Genomic DNA, 17,878 nt, shown 5'->3' with positions numbered 1-17,878 from the left:
TATTGCCACATACTCTTAGGTTTGATCCAAAGAAATAGTGACCTTAATAAGGTTTTCAAGGTGGATGAGATGTTTAAGGAGTGGTGGATGAGACATTTTACCAGTGCCATCCCCCAGTGAGTTTCCATAGCCAAACAGATATTTGAATCCAGGTCTCCTGAGTCCCAGCCCCTCACTCTATTCATTGTACCACACTCTGAATCTGAAGCATTCCCCCTTATTTTCTAGTATTCCATGTTTATATTACTACTTCCCCCCATTATACTACTATGTTGAATTGATTTTTTGTGTGTGGAAGGATGGAAGAGAATCAAGGCAGGACTTTACTCTGTAACTGAGGTAAATTCCATTTGCTACAGATATATTTTCTGTCCCTGAAAGGTACAATAAGCTGTTATAACAAGAAGCATATTGACAGCAATATCTTCTTCTAGATTTGCAAGATTTTCATAGAACCTGAAATTGTGTAGTTGGGTTCATGTTCAGTTCGCCTGGGTGAGGTCCTACCCTCCATCTTTTTCTGAAACCCATAGCCATTTATTTGCTTCTGAGAGTGATTTACCACAATAGGTTTGGGCTCTAAGTTGGAGGGGGTGATGCCTTGCAGAGCCCACGGTCACTTGTGCCGTCTTGTTTATCAAACTGATTCTTTCAAGCTAGTAAATGAATGCTGCCAGAAGCCACATCAGTCTTAAAAAAGCTCGTTCTCTCCTTTCCTTTCTCAAATTGTAGCTAAACCTCCACATAGGGGGAGCTGAATGTGGAACCCACCCCAAACTCTTGGTTGTAGTCAGGGAAAAGGAAAGGATGGAAGCTGAAAGAAAAAAGAATGAAGGAAACAGCACAGTGCTAGGTCTAATTGTCCATCTAGCCCCAAATTGTCTGTGGTACCTAGAATCACTCTCTCCACAGAGTTATTTTACACCACCAACTACCAGATCTGGTTTTGACTAGAGATACCAAAGAATGAATTTGGGACTTCTGCAAACAAGTCACATGTTATGCCATTGACCCGTGGATCTCCCCTGGGATATACGCAAGCTAGGAAATATTCCTCGGCATCTCTAATGCTAACAATCAAAAAAGGTCAGCTTCTCCAGGCTAACGAGAGAACAATTCTGTAAGGCTTTTGTGCCACATGAAATCTTGTGTGGACACTTATACAGCCAAAGGTACCACAGTACTGCATGAGGCCACTTCACAGAACAATTTCATGAACAAGAGGGACAAAGTCAAATTGATTTTGTGTGTGCTGTCCTCTGAAGATGCCGGCCACAGAGACTGGCGAAACGTTAGGAAGAACAACCTTCAGAACACAGCCGAAGAGCCCGAAAAACTCACAACCATTAGATCCCGGCCGTGAAAGCCTTCACGAATACAATAGGGACAAACAAGAGAATATTTTCAAAGAATTGCCATTTCATACAGTAACTTCTTCACAGGACTTCAGGCAAGCAGGGAGAGATTTCAGTAGTAGAAATAACTATGTGAAGGGGCTCTAACTCTGTTAAGACTACAGTACCCAATGAAAAACACCAGTTTGCCAACACAGGTCAGTTGAAGAAGAAGAAATTATGCTTTGTTATCCTCTTTTTCTGCTCCATATATTTCTCCAGTTGGTAAATCAGTGAAATTGTGGCAATTACCATTAATATGTTTCAATTTTTGAAGTCTAATCCTTACACACTTACCTAGATTAAATTCCAAGTCTCACTGACTTGCAGATGATTTATATTCAGGTAAGCGTGTTTGTAATTGCAGCGCAGTTAATCCATCCTTCTTTCACCCTAGAAAATATCTTTTAAATCAGATGTTAATTTCTCCAAGAGTTTAAAATTCCATTTATATGCGCAGAATGGATGCTGGTAGGATGAACAGTCACAGTACGGATCTTGTGCTCACAATCAAAGTGTGAAGCCAGTTGCACACATTGCTGAGGAAATAGTAACAGTGAATTCAGTTTTGAACCATGTCATTTCTAATAGCTGGCTTGAAAGCCTTGTCTGGGTCTTCCACATTTTGGCACCTAAATGTGTGCCCTTCAACACATGACTATTAATTGTTTCCTTATTATTATTACTGTCATTTTTATATATCTTATTCTTTTAACAAGGTAATAATATCCCTGAGTGGCATACAGTGCAACATCTGCATCGAGCAGTGATTGTCATTTACAAAGTGTGAAGGTTTGAAAGGAAAGAATAAGATGGTTCTTGTGTTCAACTTATAGTTCTTACAGGACATGAAAGACACCAGTTAGTTTATAAAGAGGAGGACAAATGATTAAGTCGGGTTTTACGGAGACATGTGCCCCTTTCTAGCATCAAGGAAAACCGAACTGTTTATCTCAGTTTTTAGAGGGTCGACTCCATAGATATTTCTCCTTTGTTACGATATCACCATTTTGGGTATCCTGAGCCAAACCCCTACATTGGCTCAAAGGGATATGTGGAGATCTTGGCAGGCCTTACTGTATTCAGTGGGGAGGGCAATGGTGGTCATGCAAAAGAACTATAATGTGAATCTGCTCATGTCTTGTAGGTTCTACTATCCCTAAACATTTTGCTGGAATAGCACCGTGGTAGGGACCTAACCTTATTGTTCGCCTGGACTACTGGAATTCTCCATTCTTACTGACACACCAACTAGATGCTGGAATACTGGATCTGTATATTTTTTTTCATTTTTGTCATACTGATAGTGTGAACAAATGTGGAGTGAAAATTAATATTCAGTCTGCAAAACAGCTGTTTGTTTCCAAAACAGAAATTGATTTAGTCCAAATCCTGCTATTTGGAATGCCACTCAACCTTCCCAGAAGGCAAAGCCAAGACAGAGTGAAAAGCAGGAAATGAAGATTATGTTAGATGAGAGTTAAAAAAGCAGAAGGCCTCCCAGCCTCAAATCCTGCACAGTCCCTAGCACAAACCAATCATCAAATATATATTGCATTCAGAAAGAGCTTGGTTTAATTGAGTGTCTTCTATTACCCTGTTTTTGTAGCAATCAGTAAAGTAATCTTTCCATTAGAAGGAAATATGACTCTTGGAATTAATTCTTTATATAGAGAGCCAGCAGGAGTGACATTTATATAAAATTAAGTCCCTGTAGAAGTGTAACTAGCAGTCTGCATCTGTCTGCTCAGACACTGAGAATAAAGTGGCTCAGTGCTCTTACATTATCAGAATACAATATAAAGTGTTATTGCTGTGTTGGTTCCAGAGGAGGAAATACAAATCAAGTAAAGGAAGAAGGGCTATTGTTTACAAAGGAGCTTCAGTTGAGTTTCTGTCCTTTTCTATGGAATAGAAAAGCTGGAGAAAAAAGAAGCCGGACAGGGTAGTCAAAGAATATTCAGAAGATACTTTTCTGTTTCCTGTGGGTGGCATGTGATTTGCACCCTCATTTTGTAAAACACAAGTCTTTATCGGTCACTAAACAACCAATGGTGTGTGCACTTGCCCATCCATTATAAAAGGCAGAAGAGCTCCACAAGAACAAGAAAATGGCAATCCTATACTGTACCTGAACAGAAGGAAGTGACTTACAGAGGTGTAATCCGTCTGATAATGGTTTTATCATAGACTTCCAATGTCACTGCCTTTGTTGTTCAAAAAGATATTTTAGCTCAACAGTAGCTGTTGAGACTAAGTGTAAATAAAATCCCAAATCCCCACAAGTGTCAATAAATGTACAGTCACGTGAAAAAGAAAGTGCACCCTCTCTGAATTCTATGGTTCATATCAGGATATAATAAAATCATCTGGTCCTTAGAAGATCTGAAAATTCGGCAAATACAACCTTAAATGAACAAAACATGTGACATATTACACTGTGTCATGATTTATTTTACAAAATAAAACTAAAATAGAAAAGTCATCTGTGAAAAACTAAGTACAGCCTCACTGCTTCCATAGGAATTGAGAGGCTAAGTAGCAGCCAGCTGCTGCTAAACAAATGCCCTTGAGTAAGTGATCATCAGCAAGTGTGACCACTTCTATAAAAGCCAAAAGTTTAGCACTTTGCTGGTCTGAAGCATTCAGGTGTGTGTTAACGTAATGCCAAAGGGAAACATATGGGCAATGATTGTAGAGAAGCAATTGTTGCTGCCCATCAATCTGGGAAGGGTTATAAGGCCATTTACAAACAATGTAAAGTCCATCATTCTACAGTGAGAAAAATTATTCACAAGTGGAAAACATTCAAGACAAAGTTGCCTATTTTCCCATGAGTGGACATCCAAGCAAATTCACTCCAAGGTCAGACCGTGCAAGGCTCAGAGAAATTGGAAAAAAAAACCCACAAGAGTTATATCTCAGACTCTACAGGCTTCAGTTAACATGTGAAATGTTAAAGTTCATGACGGTACAATTAGAAAAAGACTGAACAAATATGGTTGTTTGGAAGGGTTGCCAGGACAAAGCTTTTTCTCTCTGGAAAGAACATAGCAGCATGCCTTAGGTTTGCAAAGTGGCAGCAGGAAAAAGACTTCTGGAAAAATTTCCCTTGGACAGATGAGACCAAAGTATAAATGTCTGGCCATAATGCACAGCACCACGTTTGGCAAACACTGCATATCAGCACAAATAACTCATACCAACTGTCAAACATGATGGTGGAGAGGTGATGATTTGGGCTTGTTTTGCTGCCACAGGACCTGGATAACTTGCAGTCATTGAGTTGATCATGAAGTTCTCTGTACATCATTTTCGCTTTATTTTTATAAAATATATCACAACATGGTGTAACAATATGTGTTGTTGCACATCTGAGGTTGTATTTACCTAATTTTCAGACCTGCTAAGGACCAAATGATTTTTATTGTCCTGATATGCAAAACCACAGAATTCAAAGAAGTTGTTCATTCTTTTTCACATGACTGTAAGGGCATAATTATTTTTTTAAAATTATTTCTTTAAATTTATGACAGATGGCAGGTATTTTGAAAGGATAGGCAATGCCAAAAGAAGGGGAAATAGGTAATTTTCATCTTCCACTTGCAACCTTTTGTGCACCCTCAATACCAGCTCCAGAGGAATGGTGTTTCATCCAAGGCCCATGGTGCTATGTACACAAGGGGTCATATTTGGGAAGGGAAACGTTCCCTCATGTATGTGGGCCTCTTGTGCATGGCTGGATTACTTCCTGTGCTGACTCTCTAGATGGCACCAGCAGTGGCACAACTACTTAATTCTTTAGAAGATGGAAAGATTATTTCTATGAGGACTGCAAAGTGATGTGTTCACATTGGATGGTAGTAGTGGTGGTTGAAGTAATAAGCAGTCTGTTGATTGTGTTGAAGCTGTGTTATATATTTTTAAAACTAAAACTCTGGCATTCAAAGAACTGACTACAATTCAAGAAATAGTAAGGGCTTCTAAGGAGATTTCAACATTGAACATTGAGATTCATAAAGGAATCTTAAGGTCAGAAGTTAGGAAGGATAACGTGATGAACCAAAGAGGCAGTAGAAGGTATGTGAGAGAGGGAGAAACAGGAATATTCATACCATCCTTCTCTGAATGTTTATGTGACCTCTGCCAGGAGTAGAAAGGACACGATCAGGACACATCTAGAGGGTCACAACTTCTCTGATGTTTGAGTTATATATGGATTCATTGGCCAAGATTCTACTGAATTTGTTCAGAAGCAGAAATTTGTACCAGTATTGCAGCGCTGGATTGTGCTGTGCCTTTGCTCAAGAGGTGAACTCCATTTAAATAAAATCCTGACTCCTGTTTGAGCAACAGAGATCTTGGTACTTCCTTGCATAAATGATGAAAATGCCATATATTCAATATAGCATGATCATCACATCACCTGAATGGTTTGCAGAGACATCTTCTATAACTGTCTTTGGAGAACAATCGACTACAAAATGCAGCTTGGAAGAAACACTATTTTTTTAAAAAAGCATTGGGGCCAATGGAGAGTTCAAAAATAACTTTTCTGTCTGAATTCTTTCTGCCTTTGTAGCCAGAAGGGCAGGGGGGGGATAGGCGCTAACAAGAATTTTGTGTGTTCTGTTGGAGAAAATGCTAGAACAATGGTTTTCTTTCTATGTTCTAAGAATCTGTAGTATATAGAATTAGGACCATTGGTGATCAATGTGTGAACAGATTGAGCTACCACCCCAAATTTTAAAAAAGAGGTAACAGCTGAGCAAGCAAAGCCCTGGATATGAACTAAGAAAAACAGCTGTTTATCCAGACACTGGAAAATTACAATTGCATGAGTTAACGGGTGTGCATATGGACAGTCTCCACTCTCACCCTACCATTCAAAATGATGTTGGCTGATGACTGGTTGGTTGTTGTAACTTTCAGGTATATCACTGGGCCTGATTTCATTTTCTCTTGAAGAATGACAGAGCACTATTGAGCTCCTTAAACAACTTCCAAGAAATGCTAATAAAATAAATTCTCTTTTTGACTCACAAAAATTGGATGGTGTAAATTTTACTCTGTAGTTTAAATACTCTGTTGGCATTGTGTCCTATAATATTATGTTTAATATATGCTTTATCGCTGAGGGGAAAAGAATATCTCCCCATAACTTACTTTCTGTCCATCTGAATTATCCAGACAAGGCTTTGGCACCAATAATACTAACCTGACTTTTCATTCACCAACTGCGTACTGCATACATATTATATACAAACTGATTAGAAATGGTACCATCTTGTCATTACAGATGGATGGATGGAGGGATGGCAGAGCAAAATCCTAATTGCCCAACATAAAACTAACACATTATATGAAGAGTTTAAAAATGCAGGAGAACATTTTTAGAAAATAGGCATTTCTAATCTATAGCAAGTGTGTGTGTATTCTATATATGTTTCAGTTATGTGTGTGTGTGTGTGTGTGAGTGTGTGTTATATACACACATATATACATATATATATATACATATATTACCAGGGATAGCTAACTAGTCACTCATAAAACAATTTTATACAGACTCCACTGTGGTGCATCCATCTGAATGAAACTTTAGTTAAAATTCTGCCTACAGTTTTACCCAGAAGACAAAAGAAACCCATTTTCAGGAAAAGGTTTGTGCATGGGAGCAAGAGAGCATACTGCATTGTCTTCTTTAATTTGCTCTATAATTTCTTATTGCTATGTGCTGTCAAGGAGGAGCCGACTCTCATAGGGTTTCCAAGGTATGTGAGACACTAAAGGAGTGGTTCTACCAGTGCTGCCCTCCAGAGAGTTTCAATGGCTAAGCAGGAATTTGAACCCCGCTCTCCTGAGTCCTAGTCTGTCACTTTATCCAGTGCACCACCCCGGCCCTCTTGCTGTGTAATACACCAGCTGAAAGTTGTATCAGAACTTAAACTCCTATGGCAGCCACAGAGTTGACTGGTGCAGCAAAATAGTCTTCAGGCACCTATTGACTGTCTGAAAGTATACCTCTGAGAAAACCAAAGTTGTCCATCCCTGATAATGTACATATATATATATATATATACACACACACACAAACATATACACAGGACATGGTCCTTGCCCGTGTGTCAGTGGATGCCTATAGAGCTTAAGAGAGCCCTGTTCTCTCCTTCTCTCCTCTGTGCATGCATCATGTAATGGACAACTGCAGGGAATGGGAGTTCCCCACAACAACTTACAGTGGACCCTTGACTTACAGACGGCTTGACTTACAGACTTTTTGAGTTACAGACTTCTCTGGCCACAAAATTTAGGTTTGACTTGCAGCCTGACATTTGACTTACAGACCAGAAAAAAACCAAAATGGAACAAAAACTGCCTGTTACGGGATTAATCGGTTTTCAATGCACTGTAGGTCAATGGAGACTTGACCTACAGACTTTTTGACTTGAGAACCACCTTCCAATACGGATTAAGTTCTCAAGTCAAGACCCCACTGTAATAGAGTGGAAAGGGTGGAAAGGCAAAGCTGGATTGAGAGAGAGGAGCCAACTGTAGACCATCCCATTGTGTTGACTATTCTGGATGCTGCATGCAGAGGCCTGTGCACATCCCCCCAGGGGAGAAGAAAAGAAGCCACATTCTTTTAACCCCCCCCCCCAGGAACTCTCCATGCACAGATGCTCTATCCAGACAGGGAAGGCTCATGCCCACATATATAGACATACTCGCACACCTGTTTCCAAGACAGCTACAAATTGCCACATGCATTTAACTAGCTAAAAACATAGAAATAGGTAAGCCTAGTTTAGTGGACTTTTCTTAAATTATATTTGAACAATAAACAGCAAGAGTAATAACGGCAAATGACTCCTCTGTTTTCATTTTTATCTACAATAAACATTTATAAACAGTTGTCTCCCCAAACATACCCCCCCAATAAAATAAAATCAAAAATAAAGGTAACACCCAGTGTTCTATATTTTGCAGTTTTCTGGTACGTTAAAAATTAAAAAAAAAGGGGGGGGATGAACAAAAAAGAAGAGAAACGAAAACAGGCCCCACTCAGAGGTGCATATTTACATTCTTCAAACTGTAGCGGTGAAAAATAATTCTATTAAGTGCAGGACATTCCTAGTGTTGCAGTAGTGACTTTTTTATTTTTAAAAGAGAGTCTTCATGAAAACAATTCTTTTGTCTTAACCGTGATGTATGCCAGTATGTGACATACTCTAGCTTTGCTTTCACTTGCAGCCAGTAGCAGAGTCTGGATTGAACAGTTCCTTGTATAACGGAGGAAACAGTGTGTTCACTATTTCGGGATGAGATTGTTTAAATACCTGCAGTTTTTCTCCATGCAGGTTGCAAAGTGCTGTGATAGTTGGTATCTTGGCTACTAACTGCAAGACAGAACAGACAAAAAAGTAAAAGGAAAGAAAGATTATTTATGGTAATTCTCTTTTTGAAATTAACTAGCTCTCATAATGTTGTTTTCTTAATCTGAGAAGTAGCTGGGCAGAGGAGGCTGTCGGGGGTTGGGGTTGTTGAATGAGATTGTGGGTAGCCGAGTACAACCTCCCTACTCCATGAAGCTCCTCTTATAGGGTTACCATCTCTTCCTCTCTGGATCTGTGTTGAAGGTCAGCTTTGAAAACCTTGCTTTTTGTGTCTTCAACCCTGGTCATGAGTAAACATGACAGACAGACCCTTTCAGTGGTGCTGCTGGTACCCTGCAATATTCTCCCAGGGGAGATCCAGAGAGCTTCCTCTGTCTGCCTGCGTGTGAATTGCATCGGAAAGCATGAGAGTCCTCACACATAATTTTGTATTCACAGCTTGCTCTTCTGTATTCGCACATCTGAATTTGCAACGGATAGACTTCTTTTTGCTCCCTGCTGCCCCCAACCAAGAGTGTGGCATAGTCCTCAAAATGCCATTAACTCCATCCCAAACTGGGGCTATGGATTCCTGCTTGAGCTCTGGTGTGTAAAGAAGCTCTTGTTTAAAGAGGTTATGAATTTGTGCCTATGCCTTCATGCCTGCAACACTGCTGCCTGTCAGACAAAAAGACAAAGCCTTTACAGGTGGTGCTGGTGGCAGAGTTCCATGCAGACATGGGAGATTTTTCACATGCAATGCATTTCTGGATCTGAGTTATTTTCTCTATTGTAGAAATATGGAGAACTCTAGTAGCCAATCAGAAAAATGCAAAGGATCATTTCTTACCCACGTATGCATAGCAGGCTCTTCGTATACTAGTGATTGCCAGTTTGTACTGAAGATTTATTTACCTTTGCCAAAGTCTCATCATCAAGATGATTCTTGTGGATCACGTGTTGAAGTGCAAAATAAATCTTTTCCTGAAGCTTCTGGACCTTCCTTGGTTCTAGCAGCCAAGCTCGATCTGACAAAACAAAAAATAATAAGAATACGTAGTTATAATAAAGGCAAACGCTAAAGTCAGTAAGAAGGAAAGATTATTTGTGACGATCACTGTTTGTTGCCAAAGAGATTGCATGGCATAAACCGGAAACTCGTAACTGATGGCTGGCTGTCAGGGTGGTCAAGCATATCCATGCCATGCACTTGGTACCCGACTGCCAGCCAGAAAATCGTAAAGATTATTTGCATGATTCTCCTTACATGCATGCTATTTGGCAATCGGATTTTGACCAAGAAAGACCTAACTTGCCCTACTTTAAACTGATCCTTAGATTTCACTTGGGCTGCAAGCTGCAAGGCAACCTTCATCGCCCCAGCTGCATGGCATCCCTAGCAGGAGAAGGCTGTACCAGGCAGCTTCTGAGCAGAGAGAAAGTGCTGGCATAGAAACACCCACGCCAATGGGCCATTGTGTTCACTTCTGACTGAGCCATTAATCAGTGAATCTCAGCACATGACTTTAAAGGATGTTCCAGCAAAAAGAAAGAAAATGGCTTCCAAGGAAATGTGCCTAGAACCGATATGCCATTTGGCCACACTGCTCTGATGGCAATTGCTGAATCTTTTCACAATTGGCAGCCTTGCCTGCTTCCCAAATCCCTGTGTGTCGAGTTGTCTTCTCCAGGAGAGCTCTTTCATGGCCAACATGAGCTGCTGCTAGACAGATAATTCAGGCCAGATGCTGAATGTTTCATGTCACTCCTCTTGCTTCTAAGGATCAGGACTCCTGGCTATTGGAAGAACAGCAGCATATATTTTATTGTAACTCAGAGGAAATTGGCAGGGGAGTTCACAGGAGTGGCAACGGCCACATGGATAGGTATGCAAGCAGTCTGTAAATTAGGCTTTTCCTGCCATTTTAATTCTCTCTCTTTTGCTTTCCTGCTTAGCACAAATGCAGAGAGTTGATCCTGTAGAAGTGTGTATGCTTGGATTTTGGTATATTTCGGTATACTGTACTGGTTACTACTCATAAAACATGTTAAAGTTTACAGCCACGGTAAAGTTTAAAGGGGAATGTGTACTTGACAGCATTCAATTACAGTGGTGCCTCGCTAGACGATTACCTCACAAAACGGTTAATTCGCAAGATGATTTTTTTTGCGATCGCTACAGTGGACCCTCGACTTACAGACGGCTCGACTTACAGACTTTTCAAGTTACAGACTTCTCTGGCCACAAAATTTAGATTCGACTTGCAGCCAGAGAATCGACTTACAGACCAGAAAAAAACAAAAATGGAACAAAAATGGAACAAAAACGGACGGTTACGGGATTAATTGGTTTTCAATGCATTGTAGGTCAATGGAGACTCGACCTACAGACTTTTCGACCTGCAGACACCATTTCAATACGGATTAATTCCGTAAGTAGAGGGTCCACTGTATAGCACTTTGCAAAATAGTTTTCCCTATGGGTGATTTTTGCTAGACAATGTTTCCGTCCATGCTTCACAGGCCGTTTTTTTTGGGGGGGAAGGTTTTTCGCAAGACGAGGATTTTGACAGCTGGGTCCACGATTCGCAAAATGGTTTTCCTATGGGCGATTTTCGCAAGACGATGATTTTTCCCCCTTGGAACGCATTAAATAGATTTCAATGAATTCCAATGGGGAACTGCATTTCGCAAGACGATGTTTTTCGCGGAATGGATTAACATCGTCTTGCGAGGCAGCACTGTATATGGCTATGCGACTCACATGAGGTAACCTAGTATGGGGAAGGCCTATCTCCATCTACTGGCAAATCTCAATGTGGCTGATCAGTAACGGTTTTGGAAATGTATCCTGTAGGCAGAAGAGCTACAGTAAATTTCATGTCATACTGGGGATTTTTATTTTATTTTACTTTTACCGAGAGCCCTATGCTCTTTGAAGCAATGTGTTGAGGCCACATGCTATCAGTGGGTGAGGCTGGAGATAGGAGGGGCCAGAGTTAAAAGCGAGTGAAGCTACCTGTTTCTTTATTTCTTTCTCTTTTCCCCCACACAGCAGGCTGCCATGAAAATGACAGGTGGTTCGTGTCAAAGGCCAGAACTGGCAGCTTACAGGGGTCTTTGGAAGCTGGGCCAATGGCTGGGAGTTTCAAGTGGCTACCTTCTTCTATAGCATTCTTATTTAAAACCTTATTCCTCAGAGTTTTACATAAAGATTGTAGCTCAGTGGTGAAAATTAGAACATCGATCTTCCATTTTAACATTCTTATGTTCTTTGTTGTAACTGAGATCCAATCAGAATCAAAATCACAAAGTAAATTTATTACAAGTTATTACATGTACATTCTCAAGAATAATACTATAAGTGAGGCACAGGAAAGGTAAATGAATTGATAAAATACCTGGCGATATCAGAACAGCAGATGAAAACAAGGCAATTTCTTCCTCAGTCAGCTGCAAGGAACACAAATTCTTTGCAAAGTCAAAAGCTTCATTCACCAGGTCATCAGAACCTGTAGATAGCAAAGGAGAGAGGAATCCATTCATTTCTACATATTGTTGATAATGCAACGATTCCCCTGAACACGAATATGCTTGTGTACAAATATAGTCAGTCACATGTGGATCCACATTGCCAAGACACTGGCATGTCTGTGTGTTTCCAGGAAGTCATATGCAATGGTGATGAGAGGGAATGAAAAGGGTTCTGTACAATATCAATTTTATTTATTTATTTATTTATTTTATTTATATCCCACCTATCTGGTCGGTTAAGACCATTCTAGGCAATATACTGTAGTACCTCGGTTTACGAAATTAATGCATTATCCAGAACGTTACGTAATGCGGAAAATTTGTAAACTGAAACACGGATTGCCATAGGAATGGGGGTGGTGCTAAAACCTCCAGGCACAATGCATCCTGGGGAAACTTTCTTCGCAAACCAAAACTCTCCCCCCAAAAAACCCGTAAACCAAGGTATTATTTTCAATGGATTTCCATTCGTAAACTGAAAATTACGTAAATGGAGGCGTTCGTAAACCGAGGTACTACTGTACACAACATATTATTGGATTTTTTGAGAAAAGTTAGAAGACAAGCAATCTCTAATCTGCCTTGCATACTTATTTATTCAAATCAGTGTAAAAATGTGAGCACTCTCAGTAAGCTGAGAATTAGAAATACAATGTCATTGGTGTTTCCATGTTGCTTTAAAAGCTGTTCTGCAGGCCTGGTTTTTCCCTGTCACTTTACAGCAGTGTGAGGACATGATCTGCTTGCCATTTTCTCCCCCATCATATAAGTATTAAAGGCAGAGGACCCCTTTCAAGTCCACATATTAAACTGAACAAAGCAACATGGCTTTAAAAACTACAAACGAAAAACAAACAACTATAACAATTGTGCTCAAGCTATACTTTTCAGTACTGCCACTTTCTAAAAGTTTAAATCTCGATTTGTGCTTTTTACCAGTGGCATTTATTGGGTGAAAATTGTGGTTTTGTACTGCTCCCTTGGAAGGAACGGATTTTCTGGAGTATGTCTGATTCTGGAATATGTTCCCTGAGTAAAATATTCTGCACAATATCTGCTCATGGGTGAGACAAATATGTAGGTATGTATGTGTTTTTTATGACATAGGCTTCAGTGGAACTTCTGTTTCTTTGTTGAGTTCCAGAGACACTGATGAGTCTAAGGTGCTTTGTTTCTGTTGCCTGTTTCCTTTGTTCATTTATATGTTGACTTTGAAAAAAAAGTATTTTAAATTGTTCAGAAAAACAGAATTTCTTTTCCCAATATTGCTATCTATTAATTAATTTTAAAATAGGAAAATTCCCAGAGGAGGAAAACACTTTGGTTTAAAATAAAAAGTTATGATTAAAGACGAACCTTCAAAAGTAAGAAAATGCCAATCAAGGATCAACTGCCCCCAAAACCTAGATCATGAACATACTGAAACCTTAATGTAAACTCCAGCTTAACATTATGACTTAATTTTATTAGGTACCCCACTGCCTAGGTAGTATAGGTCTATTGTGGAAGAGCTCGAATAGCATACAGGTCGTTTATAGTGTTACACTTGCATCATATCTGCACTAATCTTCATGTATTCTAGTCCATATGTTCTGTATTTAGGGTAAGGAAATCTTTCCATGTTTACCTGGCTTAGTCCTAGACAAGCAAAAGTCTGCACTCCAAGTTTACCTCTTGTGTTTATTTAACACTGGAGTTAAAAAATGCATTAATGAGTTCATGTTTTATGGGACTTGAACTGTGCTTCGAAAAAGATAAACTAAGCCTGGTCATTTCGTGAATAAACAATTTAAAATTCTTTGCTACTCTGCCATGACCCCCTCCTCTTTTCAATACAGAGAGTTCCAGTATGTAGGACTATAGGTGACCTGCTATTTGTATATAAGAATTCTTCTGCTAGTCATTTAGCACCTGTTTGGTTTTAAATTTGATTCTTGGCTCTTTCCCCCCTAATATCACAGTAATTAAATCACTGGTTCTTAACCTTGGGTTACTCAGGAGTTTTGGACTGCAACTCCCAGAAGCCTTCACCACCAGCTGTCCTGACTGGGGTTTCTGGGAGTTGCAGTTCAAAAGCATCCGAGTAACAAAGGTTAAGAACCACTGAATTAAATGATTAAATAGTTATGCATTTGTGTCTTTAAGAATGACTGTCTTTTTACATTTAACCAAGCTCTAAGCATCATATACACATTTGTCTGAAGACTGGAGTAGAACCCAGGCAAATGAAACTTTATGTGTGAAGGGTTTATTTATTTTATTTATTTATTCTCTTTATACCCCGCCTATCTAGTCGAACGGCCACTCTAGGTTCTCTCTTTATATGATCAGGGCCCCTTTACACAAGTAAAGGCTTCTGTGCGTACTTCTGTTCATGCCCAGATTCTGGACTGGGAGGGCCTGCGTGATTCCACTCTCTTCACATCTTTTACAGCTCCTGAATGAACACAATCTCTCAACACAGAGACTGTGTGTGAATGCAGGCACACTTATTTGTAGTATCTACAAAATAGGTATGATACAGCTGTACATAAACTTTGATCCATTTTGATTCCTTCTTTGCATAGGAAGAACAGGACAGACATAAAGCCAGCTGCAATATTCTTATATAGAGCAAAGGTGAAATGAAGAATTGAATAAACAGTTAAATTAGCTATGTATAAAACAGTGATATTGCACAGGCTGCTTTCAGGAACTAAGAAGTAAGAAAAAATTATGATATAAATTCTACACAAATTGCTATGAGAACAAATAACTTACCTTTATACAAATCATAGTCACTGAAATATTTTTATATTGATGCCAAAAGTTATGTAAAAATTAATGATATATACAAAAAATTGATATATGTACAAAATATTTTGTAACAGATGTCCCATATTTACTGAAGATAATATCCAAAGGTCAACACTTTTCTTCTACACACAAAAACATTATCTGTAAAAGTTTACTTATATCCTGTCAAGTATATATTCTTCCTTACTACTAATGACTGCAGCTGGAACAGTTATTTTTGGAATATGGGATAACTATTTTCAAGCAAAACTCCACCTTCTCCCTACCTTAATGATACAATCTTTTAAAGCTATAATAGGTGCAATTACCACTATTGCATACTCAAATTTCTCCACAATTCTATGGCTCAGTTAAAATAATACTCATAATGTTCAAAAGCTTACCCAAAGCCTTGAACATTTGCATTCCTCCATATTTTCCTTCAAACAGAACAGTGTTGTTTAGTGGATTGAAGGCACGGCACATTCTCACTAAAACCACTTCCAAGCAGCCTGGAAAGATAGCAAATGTCTATAGTTACTATAGAGAAGAATCTCAATGAGATGCTTCCAAGCATTTTAGGAAGCAGCATGTATTAAAGCACAATTTCTAAAGTAGACCTAGCAGCAGTAGTAACAAGAAGGGTAGTAAGAACAGCAACAGTATTTATTTATTTATTTGGCATATTTTTGGATCACTCCTTTATCACTAAGCACTGAAATTATGGGTAAATAGGAATCTACAGAAAGAATAATAACCATATGTTTGTTGCAACAAATCACAGGATGAACATCTCCTGTCTTGGCAGAAAATGGGTTACACGATTATTCTGATGTAGTTACCATCATGTCAGTTGCTGAACAGAAGCAGGATGAGCCTGTTCCACCATGAAAACAGATTTTGAGTCGTGAAATAAGATAAAAGGAGGGAGCCGTCTGGCCATTACAAAACACAAATGCAAGAACAGGTGATAACTTTAGTTTGTGGTTATTTGACAAGGAAAGTACAGATTACCCCTGGTCCTCCCTAACAACCTGCAGCTTACTCTCTGGAGGCTGATCCCACCTAATTGGGACCTTGATGGTGTAGTGTCCCCCTCCATCCTCTAAGCTTATTTCCAGTCAGTCAATAGTAAAACATGTCTCACACCAGCATACCTCCCTTAATTTCCTTATTTCCAGAAAAGGAGCGACATTTTCATACAATTTACATGCCACAAAATGTCTGGTAAGATAACACATTGCCTCAATGCTGCTGCCGCCTTTTGATTTACCAGCCTGAGGGCAACAATTAGAAACAATGTATTCTCAAAGGCTTTCATGGCTGGCATCCGATGGCTGTTGTAGCTTTTTCAGGCTGTTTGGCCGTGTTCTGGAGAACATGGCCAAACAGCCCGAAAAACCTACAACAACCAATTAGGAACAAATTCCTCCACAGTCTGGAGTTCTGGTAATGTAGCTCCCATTGTTTTCTTGCCTCCCCACAAAATACTCTATGTTCCTTTCTTAGCTCAGTATTATTTATACCTTAAGTTCTTAACCTGTGAGTTCTTAACAGACCCCTAGGGGTGCACAATGTCTTCACAGCAAAGACTGGAAGAAACGTTATAATCCTTTCCAGTTAAAATAGAATGAATGAATGAATGAATGAATGAATGAATGAATGAATGAATGAATGAATGAATGAATGAATGAATGAATGAATGGATGGATGGATGGATGGATGGATGGAAGGAAGGAAGGAAGGAAGGAAGGAAAGGAAAGGAAAGGAAAGGAAAGGAAAGGAAAGGAAAGGAAAGGAAATGTAGAACAAAATCTTAATTTCCCTTGCTTGTTTGTATAAAACTTGGCTTTTCTCACCTACCACTTTCATTAAAAACAAGCAAAAGGAAAAACTGGTTATGAAAACAAGTTTAACAGTAAATAACTGTCTGATATTTCTGCACACAGTAAGAACATGCAAGTGAATGACATTGAGTGGCTGAGAGACAGCATGTGACATTTCTTGCTTCTGTGCAGACAGTGAGAAGCCGTAGGAAGAGAGTTGGAGTCAGTTAGTGTCAATGTGAATGTTCCAATGGGCTTCATGATCATGTTTCTTCTTTGATTTCTGCTAATAAAACTAATGAAAAATACTGCACAGTAACCTGGAATATAAGATCTATGAACCTTGGGAAGCTGGATGTGGTCAAACAGGAGATGGCAAGAATAAACATTGACATCCTGGGTGGCAGTGAACTAAAATGGACAGGAATGGGCAAATTCAATTCAGCTGAGTAACATATCGAATATTGTGGGCAAGAATCTTGCAGAAGAAATGGAGTAGCCCTCATAGTCAACAAAAGAGTGGGAAAAGCTGTAGTGGGACACAATCTCAAAAATGATAGAATGATTTCAATATGAATCCAAGGCAGACCTTTCAACATCAGAGTAATCCAAGTTTATGCACCAACCACCAATGCTGAAGAGGCTGAAATTGACCAATTCTATGAAGACTTACAACACCTTCTAGAACTGACACCAGAGAAAGATGTTCTTCTCATTATAGCGGACTGGAATGCTAAAGTAGCGACTCAAGAGATAAAAGGAACAACAGACAGGTTTGGCCTTGGAGTTCAGAACGAAGCAGGGCAAAGGCTAATAGAGTTTTGTTAAGAGAACAAGCTGGTCATCACAAACACTCTTTTCCAATAACACAAGAGGCGACTCTACACATGGAAATCACCAGATGGGCAATACTGAAATCAGATTGACTATATTCTCTGCAGCCAAAGATGGAGAAGCTCTATACAGTCAGCAA

General features: G+C 39.3%; 1 protein-coding gene across 1 annotated transcript in view; it reads right to left on the bottom strand.

Moving 5' to 3' along the window:
* Nucleotides 1-4,920: 4,920 nt before the first annotated feature.
* The window catches only part of RORB (RAR related orphan receptor B), a 192,053-nt gene continuing 179,095 nt past the window's right edge, over nucleotides 4,921-17,878 (bottom strand). Inside the window, exons 7-10 of the mRNA XM_072992226.2 lie at nucleotides 15,484-15,591; nucleotides 12,172-12,282; nucleotides 9,686-9,798; nucleotides 4,921-8,794 (exon numbers count right to left, since the gene is read on the bottom strand). Of these exons, the coding sequence (XP_072848327.1) occupies nucleotides 8,639-8,794; nucleotides 9,686-9,798; nucleotides 12,172-12,282; nucleotides 15,484-15,591 (488 nt within the window). The 3' untranslated portion in view covers nucleotides 4,921-8,638. The remainder of the gene's footprint in view (nucleotides 8,795-9,685; nucleotides 9,799-12,171; nucleotides 12,283-15,483; nucleotides 15,592-17,878) is intronic.

This window comes from Pogona vitticeps, chromosome 2 (assembly GCF_051106095.1).
Source record: "Pogona vitticeps strain Pit_001003342236 chromosome 2, PviZW2.1, whole genome shotgun sequence".
In the NCBI taxonomy this organism is placed as follows: domain Eukaryota; kingdom Metazoa; phylum Chordata; class Lepidosauria; order Squamata; family Agamidae; genus Pogona; species Pogona vitticeps.
The sequence above is the reverse complement of the archived record's forward strand: the minus strand, read 5'-3'. Positions and strand labels throughout refer to the sequence as shown.